The sequence below is a fragment of the Callorhinchus milii genome, unplaced genomic scaffold, assembly GCF_018977255.1.
Source record: "Callorhinchus milii isolate IMCB2004 unplaced genomic scaffold, IMCB_Cmil_1.0 Scaffold14, whole genome shotgun sequence".
NCBI lineage: Eukaryota > Metazoa > Chordata > Chondrichthyes > Chimaeriformes > Callorhinchidae > Callorhinchus > Callorhinchus milii.
The window spans coordinates 12,103,395-12,118,408 of record NW_024704755.1 but is presented as its reverse complement, the minus strand read 5'-3'; the positions used below and the strand labels follow the sequence as shown (position 1 = coordinate 12,118,408).

At 43.8% G+C, this 15,014-nt stretch overlaps 1 protein-coding gene and 1 non-coding gene across 2 annotated transcripts in view; both read right to left on the bottom strand.

Annotated features, from left to right (window-relative positions):
• Positions 1-15,014, bottom strand: part of carmil2 (capping protein regulator and myosin 1 linker 2) — a 43,656-nt gene that overhangs the window by 16,892 nt on the left and 11,750 nt on the right. Inside the window, exons 5-24 of the mRNA XM_007889591.2 lie at positions 14,921-14,980; positions 12,743-12,864; positions 11,301-11,398; positions 11,002-11,072; positions 10,290-10,363; positions 9,980-10,055; positions 9,374-9,462; positions 8,615-8,709; positions 7,972-8,058; positions 7,395-7,504; positions 6,674-6,751; positions 4,804-4,880; positions 4,251-4,355; positions 3,501-3,570; positions 2,703-2,784; positions 2,187-2,283; positions 1,541-1,595; positions 1,262-1,434; positions 1,022-1,090; positions 5-98 (exon numbers count right to left, since the gene is read on the bottom strand). Coding sequence (XP_007887782.1) covers positions 5-98; positions 1,022-1,090; positions 1,262-1,434; positions 1,541-1,595; positions 2,187-2,283; positions 2,703-2,784; positions 3,501-3,570; positions 4,251-4,355; positions 4,804-4,880; positions 6,674-6,751; positions 7,395-7,504; positions 7,972-8,058; positions 8,615-8,709; positions 9,374-9,462; positions 9,980-10,055; positions 10,290-10,363; positions 11,002-11,072; positions 11,301-11,398; positions 12,743-12,864; positions 14,921-14,980 — 1,782 coding nt within the window. The remainder of the gene's footprint in view (positions 1-4; positions 99-1,021; positions 1,091-1,261; positions 1,435-1,540; positions 1,596-2,186; positions 2,284-2,702; positions 2,785-3,500; positions 3,571-4,250; positions 4,356-4,803; positions 4,881-6,673; positions 6,752-7,394; positions 7,505-7,971; positions 8,059-8,614; positions 8,710-9,373; positions 9,463-9,979; positions 10,056-10,289; positions 10,364-11,001; positions 11,073-11,300; positions 11,399-12,742; positions 12,865-14,920; positions 14,981-15,014) is intronic.
• On the bottom strand, positions 6,461-6,532 carry trnav-uac. Its single transcript has one exon. It is a non-coding gene; the product is annotated as a tRNA-Val (tRNA).

Here is a 15,014-nt window from a genome sequence, read left to right as displayed (position 1 = left end):
ATACCTTCTGCAGGGCTTCCTCCGTTTTCTCCGGGTTATTCCTGTAAGCCTGGGCCACATCGCTCATCGGTAAAGGCATGGATTTGAGAGTGTAATTTCTGAAAACAGTCGCTCATACAATTAGGAATGATACAATTCACATCATCAAAATAATCCTAACAGGAACGCATGTCAGACTAAAGGACGAAAAGGCCCTCCAACATTTATCTCATCTCCTTTACAAACGACCACAGGGTGTCTGTCTTTAGCTCTTTAACTGGGTCTTAAAACAGTCAGTTCAATAGGTTCCTGCTCAAATACTAGGATTAAATTTATGCTCTTAGTAAAGTTTGAGACTTCAGATTTCTCCCCCCTACCCCACCCACCCACACACTATATTTCAGCAATGTAAGTAGGAACCTGGCTATTAATCTATTGGCAGGTCGCTTTTCCAGGGGTAATAAGTCCTTCAAAATAAATAATAATAATTTGGTCCCTCAATCCAGGACTGTTTGTGGGACACTGCTGTGTGCAATTGGCTGCCGCATTTCACCCACAAAAAATAGTCAATTCACTTTATAGTATATGCAGTGAAGCGCTTTGAGACGTCTCAAATGCAAGGATTATTATTATTGATGATGTGTGTTTACTGGGTCAGAAGATCTTGCGCTAATGCACATCATCGATGCTGCTATGGCTACTGATCCGCCAACAATTATATATTTATATAGTGCCTTTCTTGTTGGGAGGAGCTGTCGACTGTCACATGTGGAGAGACTGTGAGTGATCTGAAGCGGTTGCTCGCTCTACCACAGTCACATATGCGTGGACTGCTAATTATTCAAGGACAGTACATTAATGACTATAAATAGAAAATGTTCCAAGCTAAGTTAACATGCATTGCCTCACAAATACATCAAGGGGTTTGACTAGGATGAATCAGGGCCAACATAGAATGTCAAGTGGACAAGGGTCTGATCCATTTTGTTTCCTATCACTGAATCATCTGAGTGCAGAAGACAAATAATAACACAATAGATACCTCTCCAGAGCGCTGGCAACATCCAGGAATCCCACTGCTGTTGTGTGGTTCCTATCCCAAGCCACAGTTCTGTCACACAAAGTCACATATGTCATTAACAGCTGAAGAAGTATCCAGTATTCGCTCCAATATAGAGGAGCTTGGAATGGATTTCTATCAATTATTATATGTAACGTACAGTCTTATTCTCCTGCAGTGAGGTTGGTTTCTCTTATAACATTACACACACAGCACATGTACCTGAGGCTGGTATTGATCTGCAAAGCTTTGGCTAGCATCTTTGCTCCAGTGTCCCCCATGGCATTGCCACTGATGTCAATCCTTCTCAAGCAAGTGTTGCTGCCCAGAGCGTTAATGAGAATGCAGGTCCCAGACTTCAACCTCGAGTCAGCGACTGACAGTGACCGCAATGGCTGTAAAAACAAATACACTATAAATACACCAAACAAATTGATATGAAAAGTACCCAGTTATCATGCTGCCAAATGCAGCCATTTCATTAGACAGTAACAAACTTACACACTCTTCATCCTGAATGAGTTGAACTATCCTATGAAGAACATCGACCAGCGCTCTGGAATACAATATAAATAATAATAATCATTGCATGTGATATAGTGCCTTTCACATTGGGAGGTCATTCTCAGAGCACTGTAAAGTGTAGTGACTTTTTTTGTAGGTGAACAGGCAGATATTTTGTTACTAGCAACATCCCACAAACAACCATGAAGTAAGCAACCAATTTTATCTGGTGGGGGGAGATTGATGACCAGGACATTGAGGGAAACTCTTCTCTCTTTGAATCTGTGGGATCTTTAATGTCCACCTAAACAGGCAAACGGGACCTTGGTTTAATGCCTGAAAGATGGCACCTCCAACAATGCAGCACTGCCCCAATCGCTCCAGCAGTGTGTTGCTGTGTCAGCCTTGACTATGAGTTTGCAGTCCCAATGTGGGACTTGAAACCGCAACCTTCTAAAACTCAGGGGTGAGAGTGCAACGAATGGAGATGGGCAATATGTAAAACAGATACAAGCCTACTGTTCAAATAAATTTAGAAAAAAACATGCATATCTATAACAAGCAGCATTTATCATCCAGGCTTCACGTAGAGCAATGCTGCTGAGACCAATACAAAAACAACTGTCACCGTGTCAATACTCACTTTGATTTGATATTGAAATTCTTGCCAAGAGACACATGTTGGAGGGATTTGCTTCTTCCAAGAGACAAAACCAAAGTCACCATGTCTGAGTCAAATCCTGCAAAAGAGTGTACCTCAGAGAACAGACTGAAACCTCTACAGTATTATCATGACCTTCTACCCATTATTCTTTACCCAAAGTATAATGCAATGTCTCATGATAATAACATTAATAATCCTTGCATTTGATATAGCGCTTTACACGTCTTCTAGACATCTCAAAGCGCTTCACAGAATAGACTATAAAGTGAATTGACGGTATATTTGTGGGCAAAACATAGATTTTCCTTACAGCATAAGAGTGGTCAGAACCTTTTCTATAACTTACTGTCCAAAGTAGGGAAGTCCCACCTTACAGGGCATGTCTTAATTAAGACACTTCTGACTAGTGGTTCAGGCAAGTGGATCTTTGCCATCAAAGGTCCAACCAGTACTGGTAATGTCCAGCAGGCAATGGCTTAGCAGAGGGTCACTTACCGTTATCTGTCAAGTCCAGGTTACTGATGGCTTTGGCATCAAAAATATGATCCTGGATCACCTGAGCCCCAGCAGATCTCAACTGCACGGGAGTAAGAGGAGACATGAGTTACTGCTCTGTGATTTGTGGAAGTAGGGGACGTATAGATACCCACAAATGTGTCAAATTGCACAGCAGATTGCAGAGCTGACATGAAACCTTGAAATTGGCAGTTATGCAAATAGTAACCCTTCATTTGATATCGTACCTATAATGTTGGAAAGACTCAGAAAGAGCTTCACCGATTACATGTGTTGCGTTTGAAGGCAAATGCGGCAGCCAATTTGCACATAGCAAGGTCCCGCACACAGCCAGGTGAAAGATCAGTTTATCTGGGGTACTTGTTGAACAGTACCGTGGGATCTTTAATGTCTTCTGGATCTCAGTTTATGGATTCATCCAAAGGATCGCACTTCTGACAATGCAGTGCTCCCCCACAACTGCAATGGAGTCTCAGCCTGGATTGTGAGTACACTGACATGGGGCTTGAACACAGAAACTGACCCAGAGGCGAGCGAGCTACCAACTGAGCCAAGCTGACCTGCATTGCAGGCAGTTAAACTGCTAAACCTCTACAGCTTGACTAGGAATTGATTGCGGCTGAAATAAATACCAAGCAGGGACCACTGCATTGTATTTACTACTTAACAAAGCAGAACACCTTTGTGATTTTCACTCTCCAGTGCAGCAAAAGCTTGAGAAAGACACAGCATGAAAATAACTCAACAAATCCTGTGATTAGCTTTTCTGTTCAGTACCTCACAGTTACTGAGATCCAGCTGCACATCAGACACATGGGTGTTACAGGCCAGACCCTGAAGCACAGCTCTGGGGAGCAAAACAAATACATTAGTAATGCGCTAAAAAGACATGAATAATGCAGCTAAATCTGAGCACTGTGAAAGTAAATAGTATGTGTATTATGATATTAAGCACACGATCAGCACAGGAATTTCTAAACCTATGTTGTGACTTAATTATACGGAAGATGTGGAGACCACCTGATCAGTGAATTAGTGTAGCTCGCTCGGTGGGAGGGGTGAAGTGAGTTGTGGTTGGGACATGATAGGACATCTCCTCACATCTCCCAGTAGATGGTCTTTGGGAGCTCGGATTGCGAGACTCAAAGCTGCTTTGTCAGGGAAGTAAAATACGATCCGACTACAAAAAAAACTGATATAAATATTCTGACGATAATCTCGTACTCCTACATTATTGTTTAAAAGACAGCGATGCTCGTCCTCCCGATGTGAAAGGCGCTATACAAATGTAATCTTGCTGTTGTTGTTGCTCATGTGACCGCTGGCCCCTGGTACTGCTGTTAGACCATTAGTGGCCTTCTAGATTGCTCTGACTCAGTTTCACACTGTGCAGTGTTTTTTACCGATGGAGCTCTTACGGCAGTTCCATTGAAACAATTTCCAAAACCAATCTTTAAAGTTACAACCGACTCCAAACGTGCTTTACATTTACTATGACAGCAAAAGCCGGGCGGCTTTGAATTGTACCTCAGGGCCTCCAGGGGCAGCTTCGTGCCAGACAGTCCCACGTACTTCAAGGACCAACAGTTCCTGAAGAAGTGCTTCAGTGACGGAGGGATTTCCCGCACTTTCCTGCAAGAGAGCAGAGGGCACATGTGTACGAGCGGCGCCGTGTATTCTGACTGGCTGCCTCAGAGGGTTCAGTGAAAGACATTTAAAGGGGGTTTGGAGGCGCAGGATGGGTAATAAACCTGTGGTTTTGATTGCTTGCTGGTCAGAACATTGTCGGGTAATTTCAAAACTATGTTGCGTTCTCATAAAGCTTTTTTTTAAAAAGCTAAGTCGTGGTGGAGGAGGGGTCTATGGTTCCATTGGAAATTAATTTTGGGTTCCTAGTTTATCGATCAGTATTCTCAGCACCGTTTAGGTAAAATCATGATCAGAATTGACAGAATCCTTCGAAAACTGGAGGAATCGGAAGCACGGGAATCTTCCAATTGAGTCTGGCCTCATTACAGCAGGGCCAACCGGAAAGAGATCAAACGGTGACAAAAAAAATACATCCATCGCTTTTACTTACTTGTGGGAATAAACATTTCTGTTGAGGATCAGGCTGGACAGATGCATACAGCAGCCACGATCCAAGGCTCCAAAGAGCTGAAAATGGGAAACATTTATAAGTAAAGAACAATACATGAGATAGACACAGTGAGCGTACTGAGACTGTGTAACAGTGAGACTTCTTATATTGCCGCTGACGTCGTCGAGCCTGTTAGCATGGCTCCACCTCGGGAATATTGTCCTCGAGTGGTTTAGGTCCTACCTCTCCCACCATCTTCATTTTGTCTCTGCAAACGGCTTTTCCTCCAGCCCCCGCACTATCTCGTGCGGTGTCCCTCAGGGCTCTGTCCTCGGTCCCTTTCTCTTCACCCTTCTATATGCTCCCCTTTGGTGACATCATCTACAGACATGGGGTTAACTTCCACATGTATGCGGATGACACCCAACTCTTTCCTCTTCTACCCTCAACTCCACGACCACCGATGTCCTGACAGACTGCCTGTCTGACATCGAGTCTTGGACGAGAGACAACTTTCTTCAGCTCAATGTGCGCAAAACTGAGGCCCTCCTGATTGGCTCACGTCAGCGCCTCCGCACCTCAGGCACTCACAGCATCAGCATCCAAGGCTGCACTCTCCACCTCTCAAAGCCGGTCAGGAACCTCGGTGTTCTGTTCGACCCTGAGCTGTCCTTTCTCCCTCACATCCGCACCACAACTGGCACCGCCTTCCATCACCTCTGGAACATCGCCAGACTACGGCACTACCTCACCCCTCACGCTGCTGAAACACTGGTCCACGCCTTTATCACCTCAAGGCTGGACTATGGGAACTCTCTCCTCGCCGGCCTTCCCGCACCTCCCTCCACAAGCTGCAGGTCATTCAGAACTCTGCAGCTCGTGTACTGTCCCGCACCAGGCTTCGGACCACATCACTCCCACCCTCGCTCGCCTCCACTGGCTCCCCATCCCCCAGAGGATCGAACTCAAGATCCTCATCCTCACCTGCAAGGCCATTCACGGCCTTGCACCCTCCTACCTCTCCGACCTACTATCCCCCTACCTACCTGCCCGTACCCTCCGTTCCTCTGGCTCCGGTCTGCTCCACATCCCCCGCCCCAACCGCCCTACCATCAATGGCCGGGCCTTCAGCCTCTCAGCCCCGAGGCTCTGGAACTCTATCCCCCAGTGCCTTCGCCGCTTCCTCCCTCTCCTCCTTCAAGGCCGGTCTCAGGACCTTTCAGTTCAACCGTGCCTTCGGCTCCCCTCTCGACTCTCTACCCCCTCCTCGCTCCCTCCCTTCCCTCCCCTCACCCTGACCATTTCCCCCCTGCTCGGGTCCCGATCCAACTGTCCAGCGCCTTGGGACGTCCTCCCGACGTGAAAGGCGCTCTATAAATGCAATCATGTTGTTGTTGATATCAATTCCTTCCATTTTCCCTGTCCCTTGATAATAATAATCCTTGCATTTGATATAGCGCTTTTCACGCCTCAAAGCACTTCACAGAATATACTGTAAAGTGAATTCACTGTATATTTGTGGGCAAAACGCAACAGCTAATTGCGCACAGCAGCGTCCCACCAACAGTCGTGGATTGAAGTGACCAATTTATTATTGTTTCTTTTTTCTTGAGGGATTATTATCAGGCGAGTGGAGTAAGTAAACTTGCCCAAGGTTTCGCCCTGCCGGGAATCAAACCCAGGGCTCTCGCTTGTAAGGTGAGTGCTCTAACCACTAAGCTACAGGACTCCCATTGATCCCACTTAATTATTTTTTGAGGAAAGAAAAGTTCAAATTAGTAACGTACAATAAATAGTGTTTGATTTTCCTTTAAAGTTCTTGGTACTTGGGAGGTGGGGGCTGGGACTGTCTTGAGTCTGTGGTACTTACAGCATCCAGTGCACAGTCAGTCCCCGCTAGATCTAGGTGACTGAGTGCGTTCGGCTGGGCAAGGAAACTATAAAAGCTCTGTAACAAACAGGAGAAAAAGAATTGTATTACTAAACATTTTGCATGAACAGTCCAGAATAATGTAATACACGTTTAATGAGAGGCGCACTCCATTTATAAAGCAAAGTACTAATTCAGAGAACATAGAAAGTAATTCTGTGTAAGTGTAAAGACCCCATTTGTATTTTAATTGTTTGCATACTGGAATTATTTCTCTCTTCTCTTCCACCCACCCACCTCTCATGATGGCACTCTCTAAACAACATGGATTTGGAATGGCCTTCACAAGTGCAGTAAGACTTGTGGGGAATGGGCAAAGACCTTTCAGCCCATCTCTTCCACACGCTGTGGTCTCCTGAGGGAAGGTTGGAAACACATCGGGAACGCAGGGCATGCTTTGACTTTGGAAAGATGTTTTTTTTTTAAAAAACTGCATTGGCATTAATCGCATTTATTCACAACTGAAAAACCTAATTAATTCTTAATTATCCAAAGAGCGAGAGTATAACTCGCACACTCCTCATTACACAGGGGTTGTTGAATTTAATCCAATCCTGTATACAGTGGGTGAGAAGATTTAGCATTAAATCAGTGTTCAGTAACCTCACCAACCAAAGCACTGGTTAAATAGAGATCTGCTTATCTGGTGTCTTCCACTTACACAGGTATCTTCAGCAGCCAATAGCCCAGGATTCCCAGAGAGGTCCAGGTAGACAAGGGAACTTGCAAAGGAGTCGTTGGAAAGAAATGACTGAGCCAAAGAGTTGAGACCTGCAAAAGTAAAACAAAAAACAGAGGTGAAGAGAGAATGAGCAAGAGAAAGTAAAACAAACAAGTAGCACCTTTCAAGTAGAATGATGGACTCCAAATACTTTGAATTGAAGAGGTGAAGGAAAGGAGAGAAAGGATTTGTAATAAGCTGTAGTTAAAGAAGGAAAACACACATTTACAGATAGAACATCAACGTATGACTTTCAGATTTTAGAGGCATACAATAAATAGTTATAATGTAATAATAATCCTTGCGTTTAATACAGCGCTTTATGTCGTTGAGAGACATGTCAAGGAGCATCAAAGGATATACTTTAAAGTGATGTGAGGCACATAAAGAGGGAGTAAGAAATACAATGTTCTCATATTAAAAAGTACAAGGAGGTGCAACGCAAACATCAATTAAAAGCTGGCCACCTGTGAAGCTTGGTGCTGGGTTAGCTGTCCCAATGGGAGGGCTCACTTACCTTTGGCACTCAGTGATGTTCTGGAGATGTTCAGGTGCTTCAGTCCCTTGGACAGTTTCTCAATCTGTTGACTCAGTGCTGACATCCCTTACGAAGCCAGAGACAAACAAACATTACAGCATCTTTTTAATCATTTAATCTCCCCCTTCCCCCATTGTTTTCTCCACTCTGCAAGCTCTCCTTATTCCGTGCAGTATGCCTGACAGCATGACAAGGACAAACCGCTCCTTATATTCCAACCAAAAGAATTGGGGACTGACATTGTCCATATAATAATAAAAAAAATAAAAAATGCTTAGATTCGATGGAGTGCCTTTCGTGTCAGGAGGATGTCTCGAAGCACCTCACAGAATATTAAGCACTTTATATGCTGTAAAGCAGAGTATATTTTGTGGCTGAATCCATGTAAACCTGTGCATGTCTGCTCCTAGAGCAGTATTAATGTGCAGTCTATGGTCAGCGGGAGGCTGTGTGGTGATGGGTGTCCCGACACAAGGCAAGAACACAGAGATGATTGAAACACAAGGTAAATAACATGAGCCCAACCTGGGCCTGGAGGTGAAATGGGATCTGGGCCCAAGCTGGATCTGAGTCAGTAAACATTGAGTAGAAGTCATCGAAAAGAACAAGCTATGACCTTTACCTCTGTCCTCTAGCTGGTTGCTGGAGAGGTTTATGGTGTGAATCCCAGGGCAAGGATTCTCCTCTAGAGCCAGTGCCATTTTCTGCCCAAAGTCACTGAAAGGAGAAGAAATTCCTGTCGCACTCACATGGACTGATTGAAGCTCACACCTGCTTCAACCCGCTCAGTCTGACCTATCAAGTTTGCGCTGGCGTTTCTCTCGACAACAGCCACCACTGTTAACACTTGGGGCTCAATAGCACACAGTAGGTAGCCTGATATGGGATGTTTCCAAATTCCTCTATGAACAGCATCACAGAAACTCAGCGCAGGTTAAATCGTCGGCTGGTCAAGGACTGGCGCTTGTTCAAGCAACTTTCTTTCAAACGCAACATCGGTGTTTTGAGTAACTTTACCGGATTTGAAGCGTGAAATTCTTTTCCTTTTTTAAGTTTGTTGGCAACGCAATGGACAGCGATTGTGCGGGGCTAATCGGTAAACGGTGAGCTCCATCTAACCTGATCACTGAACTTTGTGATCTTTTCACGATTAGAACTCCCATCGTAAAAAGTGTAGCAAACGTGTGGCTAAAAACATATCAACCCCAGTGCTGTAAGCTATGACAACAGTCAACATCAACTTTAATTTATGTAGCGCCTTTCAAGTCAGGAGGATGTCTCAAAGCGCTTTGCATAGAACTCTTCGAATGGACTTTTAAAGTGAGAAGCAAAAGGAAGCTTCGCTCTACAAAGCACCGTCAGAAATGAATCGTCCACTTACAACTTCAGACCAGCATTCTCTAAAACCACCTCCTCCAGCTTTGAAGACATACTGAGCATGTAAAGGATCTGCTCCACCACATCAGGGTTCTGTTAGTGAACAGGGAACAATAAGAGGGGCACATCAGTGTGCTTGTCCTTCAGTGCAAACGCCCCTCTCTCTAGGTCCCACCGCATAGGGGCACAATCACCAAACTGCGGGGAGATGGTCAGACATTGAAAATGTCATTACGATTAGGACGATTTTGATTTCACTGGCTAACATCCAGAGGCTGCGACCAGCAGGGCACAAAATAACAGGAGAATTCTCCAATCAAAGGAAATATCCCAATATTATTCAGCCTCAAGATCATCATCTTAACCTTCAGATTGCGCAGGTCCTTTTCCCTCATTTGCTGTGCAGGGATCCAACGGGGAGTTCATAGACCTGATCACTCACTCTGGCTAACCCATCCCCTTCCTACTCAAGCGAGTCATGAGGTCCTAATGATACGATGGCCACAAACCCTTTCCACAAGTCAAATCAAGCTCCAGCAGGCACTGCTACATTTTATCATCATTACATGATGCTGTAAAATTGCAATCCATTTTGTTGCTTCGAACTTACCAGCCGTAAATCCTTGGAGTAAAGCTTTATAAACCACTGGTTAAACGCCAAGGCTGCCACACACAGTGCTACATCCCTGTAACGAGACAGAAATGGGGTTAATGCATGTTCAGCACAAGTATAGCAAAAGGGATATGGGCCAATGTAACAAATAAAATTGGTCACTCGCTCCATTGCTGTGCTCAAATTAGCTGCTGCGTTCGCCTACAAAATACAGTCACTACACTTTACGGTAAATCCTGTGAAGCACTTTGAGATATCTCGCTGATGTGATCAGACGCTGCATCAAATGCAAGGATTATTTACTCACCTGCTGTCCAAATGGCTGAAATCCAGCAGGTTAAACTCTTTGGTGTCCTGGCTGTGATAGATTGTATCCACATCCTATCCGCCGTAAAAAACAAATGGGGAAATTCCAGCAGATCAATTAGATTAACACTGAACAAGAATCTCTAATACTGGTCAAGTTAATCATAACCCACATCAGTTACAAATTCTTCTGCCAGGCACTGTGGACATGATGTGCAAAACAGATCACTTGCTTGTTTGCTCTCTCCCCGCTCTCTGGCAAAATTCTCACACCTCATTCCTTTTCTCCCAGCCTCTTGACTGTACCTTTGGTCAACGCAATGAATTCCTCCCTCCCGTCTCCAGTGGAGCTTCCTTTAGGCTTTGCGAAGCATTCAGGCCACATGAAAGGTGCTAAGCATATACTGTAGAGTAATTATGGAGCATCTCCACAAAGCGTTTCACCCACAAAATACATAGTCAATTCATTTGACAATATATTCTGCGAAGGGCTTTGAGATGTCTCGAAGATGTGATAAGGCGCTATATCAAATGCAAGGATTAATATTATTATTATCTCCCCTCTATGTAATGGCTGACAGAGATAAAGAACCCATATAGTGTAAAATGGGGGGGGAGAGCATATCCCAGATGTGCGCATGTCATTCCTGCTGAGGCCCGGCATTTGAGGTCTAATTGATTATTAGATATTCTTGTACTCTCTGTAAACTTACCCACTGAATTTCCTCTTTACAGGGAAAGCCATTGTAATCACACAAAGCGGTGTAGGTTTCCGAATAGCCACCTGCAAGGTAAACAGAAAGCTGTGGATAGGCTGATAGTCCAATGACTCTGCTCACCATCGCGCGAGGGGCCGGGCAAAGCCTTTATTCTTGGTGCAACTCAGTCGACCAAACTCATTTGCTTTCTTCTGAAAACCTGTCGTGCAATGAGTTAGCAACTCTCTTCAGGGGCTACAACAGGGCGACAGAGCCAGGCTGGGCTGTCAGCACGGTGGGGCCTGTTTACGTACCACAAGGCCCCTGATTGGAGTCTTTCAGGTCTTCCAGCGAAGCTGTGATCTTCCAGATTCTCTCCTGCAACTCGTGGGTATTCTTCTTGAGTAACTTTCTAAGGAAATTAATGGGAAACATAAACCCCAGACAGTTTGCTTAACACCAAGTACATCAACCATTCAATGTGGAACTAAATTGCCTTAAAATGTACAATCAGGTGGTATTAGACGCAGAATAATGTATTGTAGACATTCGAACCAAGGAGGAAAAATCTCTTCATAAACTGCAAAATCACTCTGAACAAGATGTAATTATAGTTAGACAACATCGCCATTTTTGGCAGCCTCTTGTCTGGAAGGTACAGGAGGAAAGGAAGCCTCAGACATACCTCAGGCCAGCATCAGCTCTCATCTTAGTTTGTGCATCATGCAGCATTTGGGTTATTGGATAAAATACCTCTCAATGACACTCATGATATAAAATACGCTGACAGAAGCTGAGGTAAACAGCGATAAGGTTTTATTCATTATAATAATCCTTTCATTTAATACCTTTCATTTAATTTATTTAATGCCTTTCATGCCAGGATGAAACCTCAATGCATTTCGTAGGAATCACTGAAGCGATTAGTACATCATTAGTGTAGTGACTGTGAGTTTTGTAAGTGAACATGATAGGCCAATTTACACACAGGAATGTCCCACAAATAACCATGAAGTGAATGTTCAATTATATTGGGGGATTGTTGACCAGGACCTTGGTAGGAACACTTCCCTTTCCAATAGTGAACAGTTAATGTCCACCTCAACAGACAAATGAGACCTTAGTATTAACATCTCATCTGAACGACGGCACCACCAACAATACAGCACACCACTGAAGTGTCAGCTCGAGGTCAGGCTTGAACCCACAACGTTTAAACTCAGCCGGGCTCACATTGTAAATGTGTACAAAATATTGTAGTGTTTTTTTTGTTGTTGAGAGTTTTGTCCTTCAGTTTTGTCCTTCAGATGAGACATTAGGGCCTGTGTGTTTAGTGGCATAACAGACAACACACGTAAGAAATTCATTGTAAAGACAGCAGCAAATCTTTCTCAGTTACCATCGTCCCTTCCTGACACAGGATGCGATTAATCTCTTGTACCCACTGATTCTTTCATGTGCCTCAAGACTAGACAATATCTTCATTAAAAAAAAATTGCACAGACAGCGCTTAACCTCAACAGGATCAGTCCGCTCCCAAGCGAGAGAAGATAAGCTGAGGCTACAACCTTATAGAAAATCAGAAGTGAACAGGATTGCATTAACACTGCTGACCAACTACCTTATCACAACCCCTATATCATGCGACTGCTTTGCTGCACACTTTAACTAAATCATTGCTCTCTATATTATTTAACAGAAACTGGATTTATAAATCGACAAAGTGAGAGATGTTCAACGCTAGAATGGGACTCACCCGGGAGATGAATCGGGAAATATTTTCTTAAGCGATGCAGTGACATGACTAACCACCTGCTCCAGGTCTTCAAGGGACATGAGTTTGAAGGAGTAGGAGATCTTCTCGGTTTCTATGACAATCTGTGACAAAAACAAATATTCATTCAGTTAGCAACGATCGTACAATTGCGAGGGAAGTGATGAAAATGCAGAACACACTGTACAAAGTCATGTGAGGCGCGATATCAAAAGCAAGGATTATTATTAGCATTATTCATTATCTCTATGCACACAACCTGCTTAATAGCAACGAATAACAGGAAGAAATAATTATCATAAGTCTTGTTTTCAGGCTGTGGCAATCTATGTGATTTGGGATGAAATGATTGTAGAACGGGCCAAAATACAAATTTTAGGACAGTCTTTCCGAAAGATCTGGGTAAAAAAAAACCACATATCAATTAATTCAGTGATACTGCAGAGTGGTCTACACGAGAACTGTTGAATGTATTTTCCGTCGTGCAGCGATGATAATATCTTTGGATCCAAACAGTTTATTTCCTGCCTGACCTCAGAGATGAGATCAACATGCAAATGTAGCGCAGTGCTTCTGTCTCAGAAAAAAAGCTCCTCTGTGCTACAGTGCTGTTTTATCCTTTGCAGCTTTGTGGCAACTTATCTGTTCTTGTATGGACCAGATCATCTTTGAACTTTTTTTCCCCCCCAAAACAAGTTTTATGGGAGTGCTGTTTTAAACTACAAGACAAACATCAACAAAAGTAGAGTCCCTCCATTCCCCACTGCACTCACACACACACAGGGAGACAGGCACCCACAGAGGGAGGCACCCACACAGGGACACACAAACACAGGGACACACAAACACAGGGACACACAAACACAGGGACACCAATGGTATTTCTGTTTAAAGGGTTAAGTGGTGGTTGCTCTACAGACGTTCAGTGTGGTCCGGGGGAAATGACTGTCGCAGCTCTGGGTTGGATGTGCTGCTGCGCTGGGGTGGGGGGGTGAAGAGAGGGAGAAATTTCACCATCACTGAACGCAGGGAAGTGGTGGGTGGGAGACTCCTAGTAGTAGACTTAATGTACAGAGACGCTCCTCCCAGATCCGGTAAACATGTGCGTGTACTATGCACATCGGGGCACCTTCCGAAAGCGGCAAGTGCGCCTTTTCGGGGTGTGCGCGGGTGCGCACATGGATGTGGTGTACACAGGGGTGACTCCCGACTGTGTTAAAGGGAGCTCCCCAAAACACGTGTGTGCAAACCTACGTGCGGTGAAGGAATGTACCGTAAACACGAGATCTTTTTTTTTGTATCGGGACGAAACGGAAAAAATTGGAACAGAAGATGTTCGTGTTTTGGATTTTTGTTGCACTACAATATTATATTTATAAATCAATATATATTTTCAAAAAAATTAAACATTTCTGTTTGAAAGGCCTGTGTGAAATTAGAATCGGGTAAGGTTTGGTACAATAATTGTAAAATTAATCAGCAAATCGTTGAGAACAACCTGTACAATGTGCAAACCACACTGGGTAAAAAAAAGCAGCTTGGTTTTTGCAGTGAAATTACCCTGAATTCATAGCAGGAAATACAACAAGTTCAATAGCAGCTCTCTGTGCCCTGGGGTTTGTAATCAGATGTTAACATATTCCAAATGATTAGTCAGTGCACTTTCAAGCAAGTTTTTTTGATGTCACAGCTGTTTGTGGGACCTTATTAAATGTAAAACAACTGCAGCATTCGCCCACAAATATACAGTCACCCAATTCACAGCATTACCTGTGAAGGGACATGAGATAATAATAATCCTTCATTTGATATAGCGCCTTATCACGTCTTCTAGACATCTCAAAGTGCTTCACAGAATATACTGTAAAGTGAATCGACTGTATATTTGTGAGCGAAACACAGCCACAAACAGTCATGGAATGAAGTTGTGGAGATGTTTGAACAGTTACACACTTCTAATAGCATAGGGGCTATAAATTTAATAGCCAGATGTCTAACAGATGCAGAAATCCATCGCCATGCTCATCTAGACTACACTACTAAGTGACACATACACACAGAAATTTCCCTCGTCTATAATAGAGTGCGCACTTTCTCCCTGTAACAGAGGCAATATATTTAGTAACAGCCTGCACAACAATGAAGTTGTTTTTTTTTTACCTGGTTGAGGTCGATGGTGTTGATCGCATTGATCTCCAAGTAATTGAAAGAACTTTCCACCTGCAATCAGAGGCAGATGAATGAGCTGTTAGCA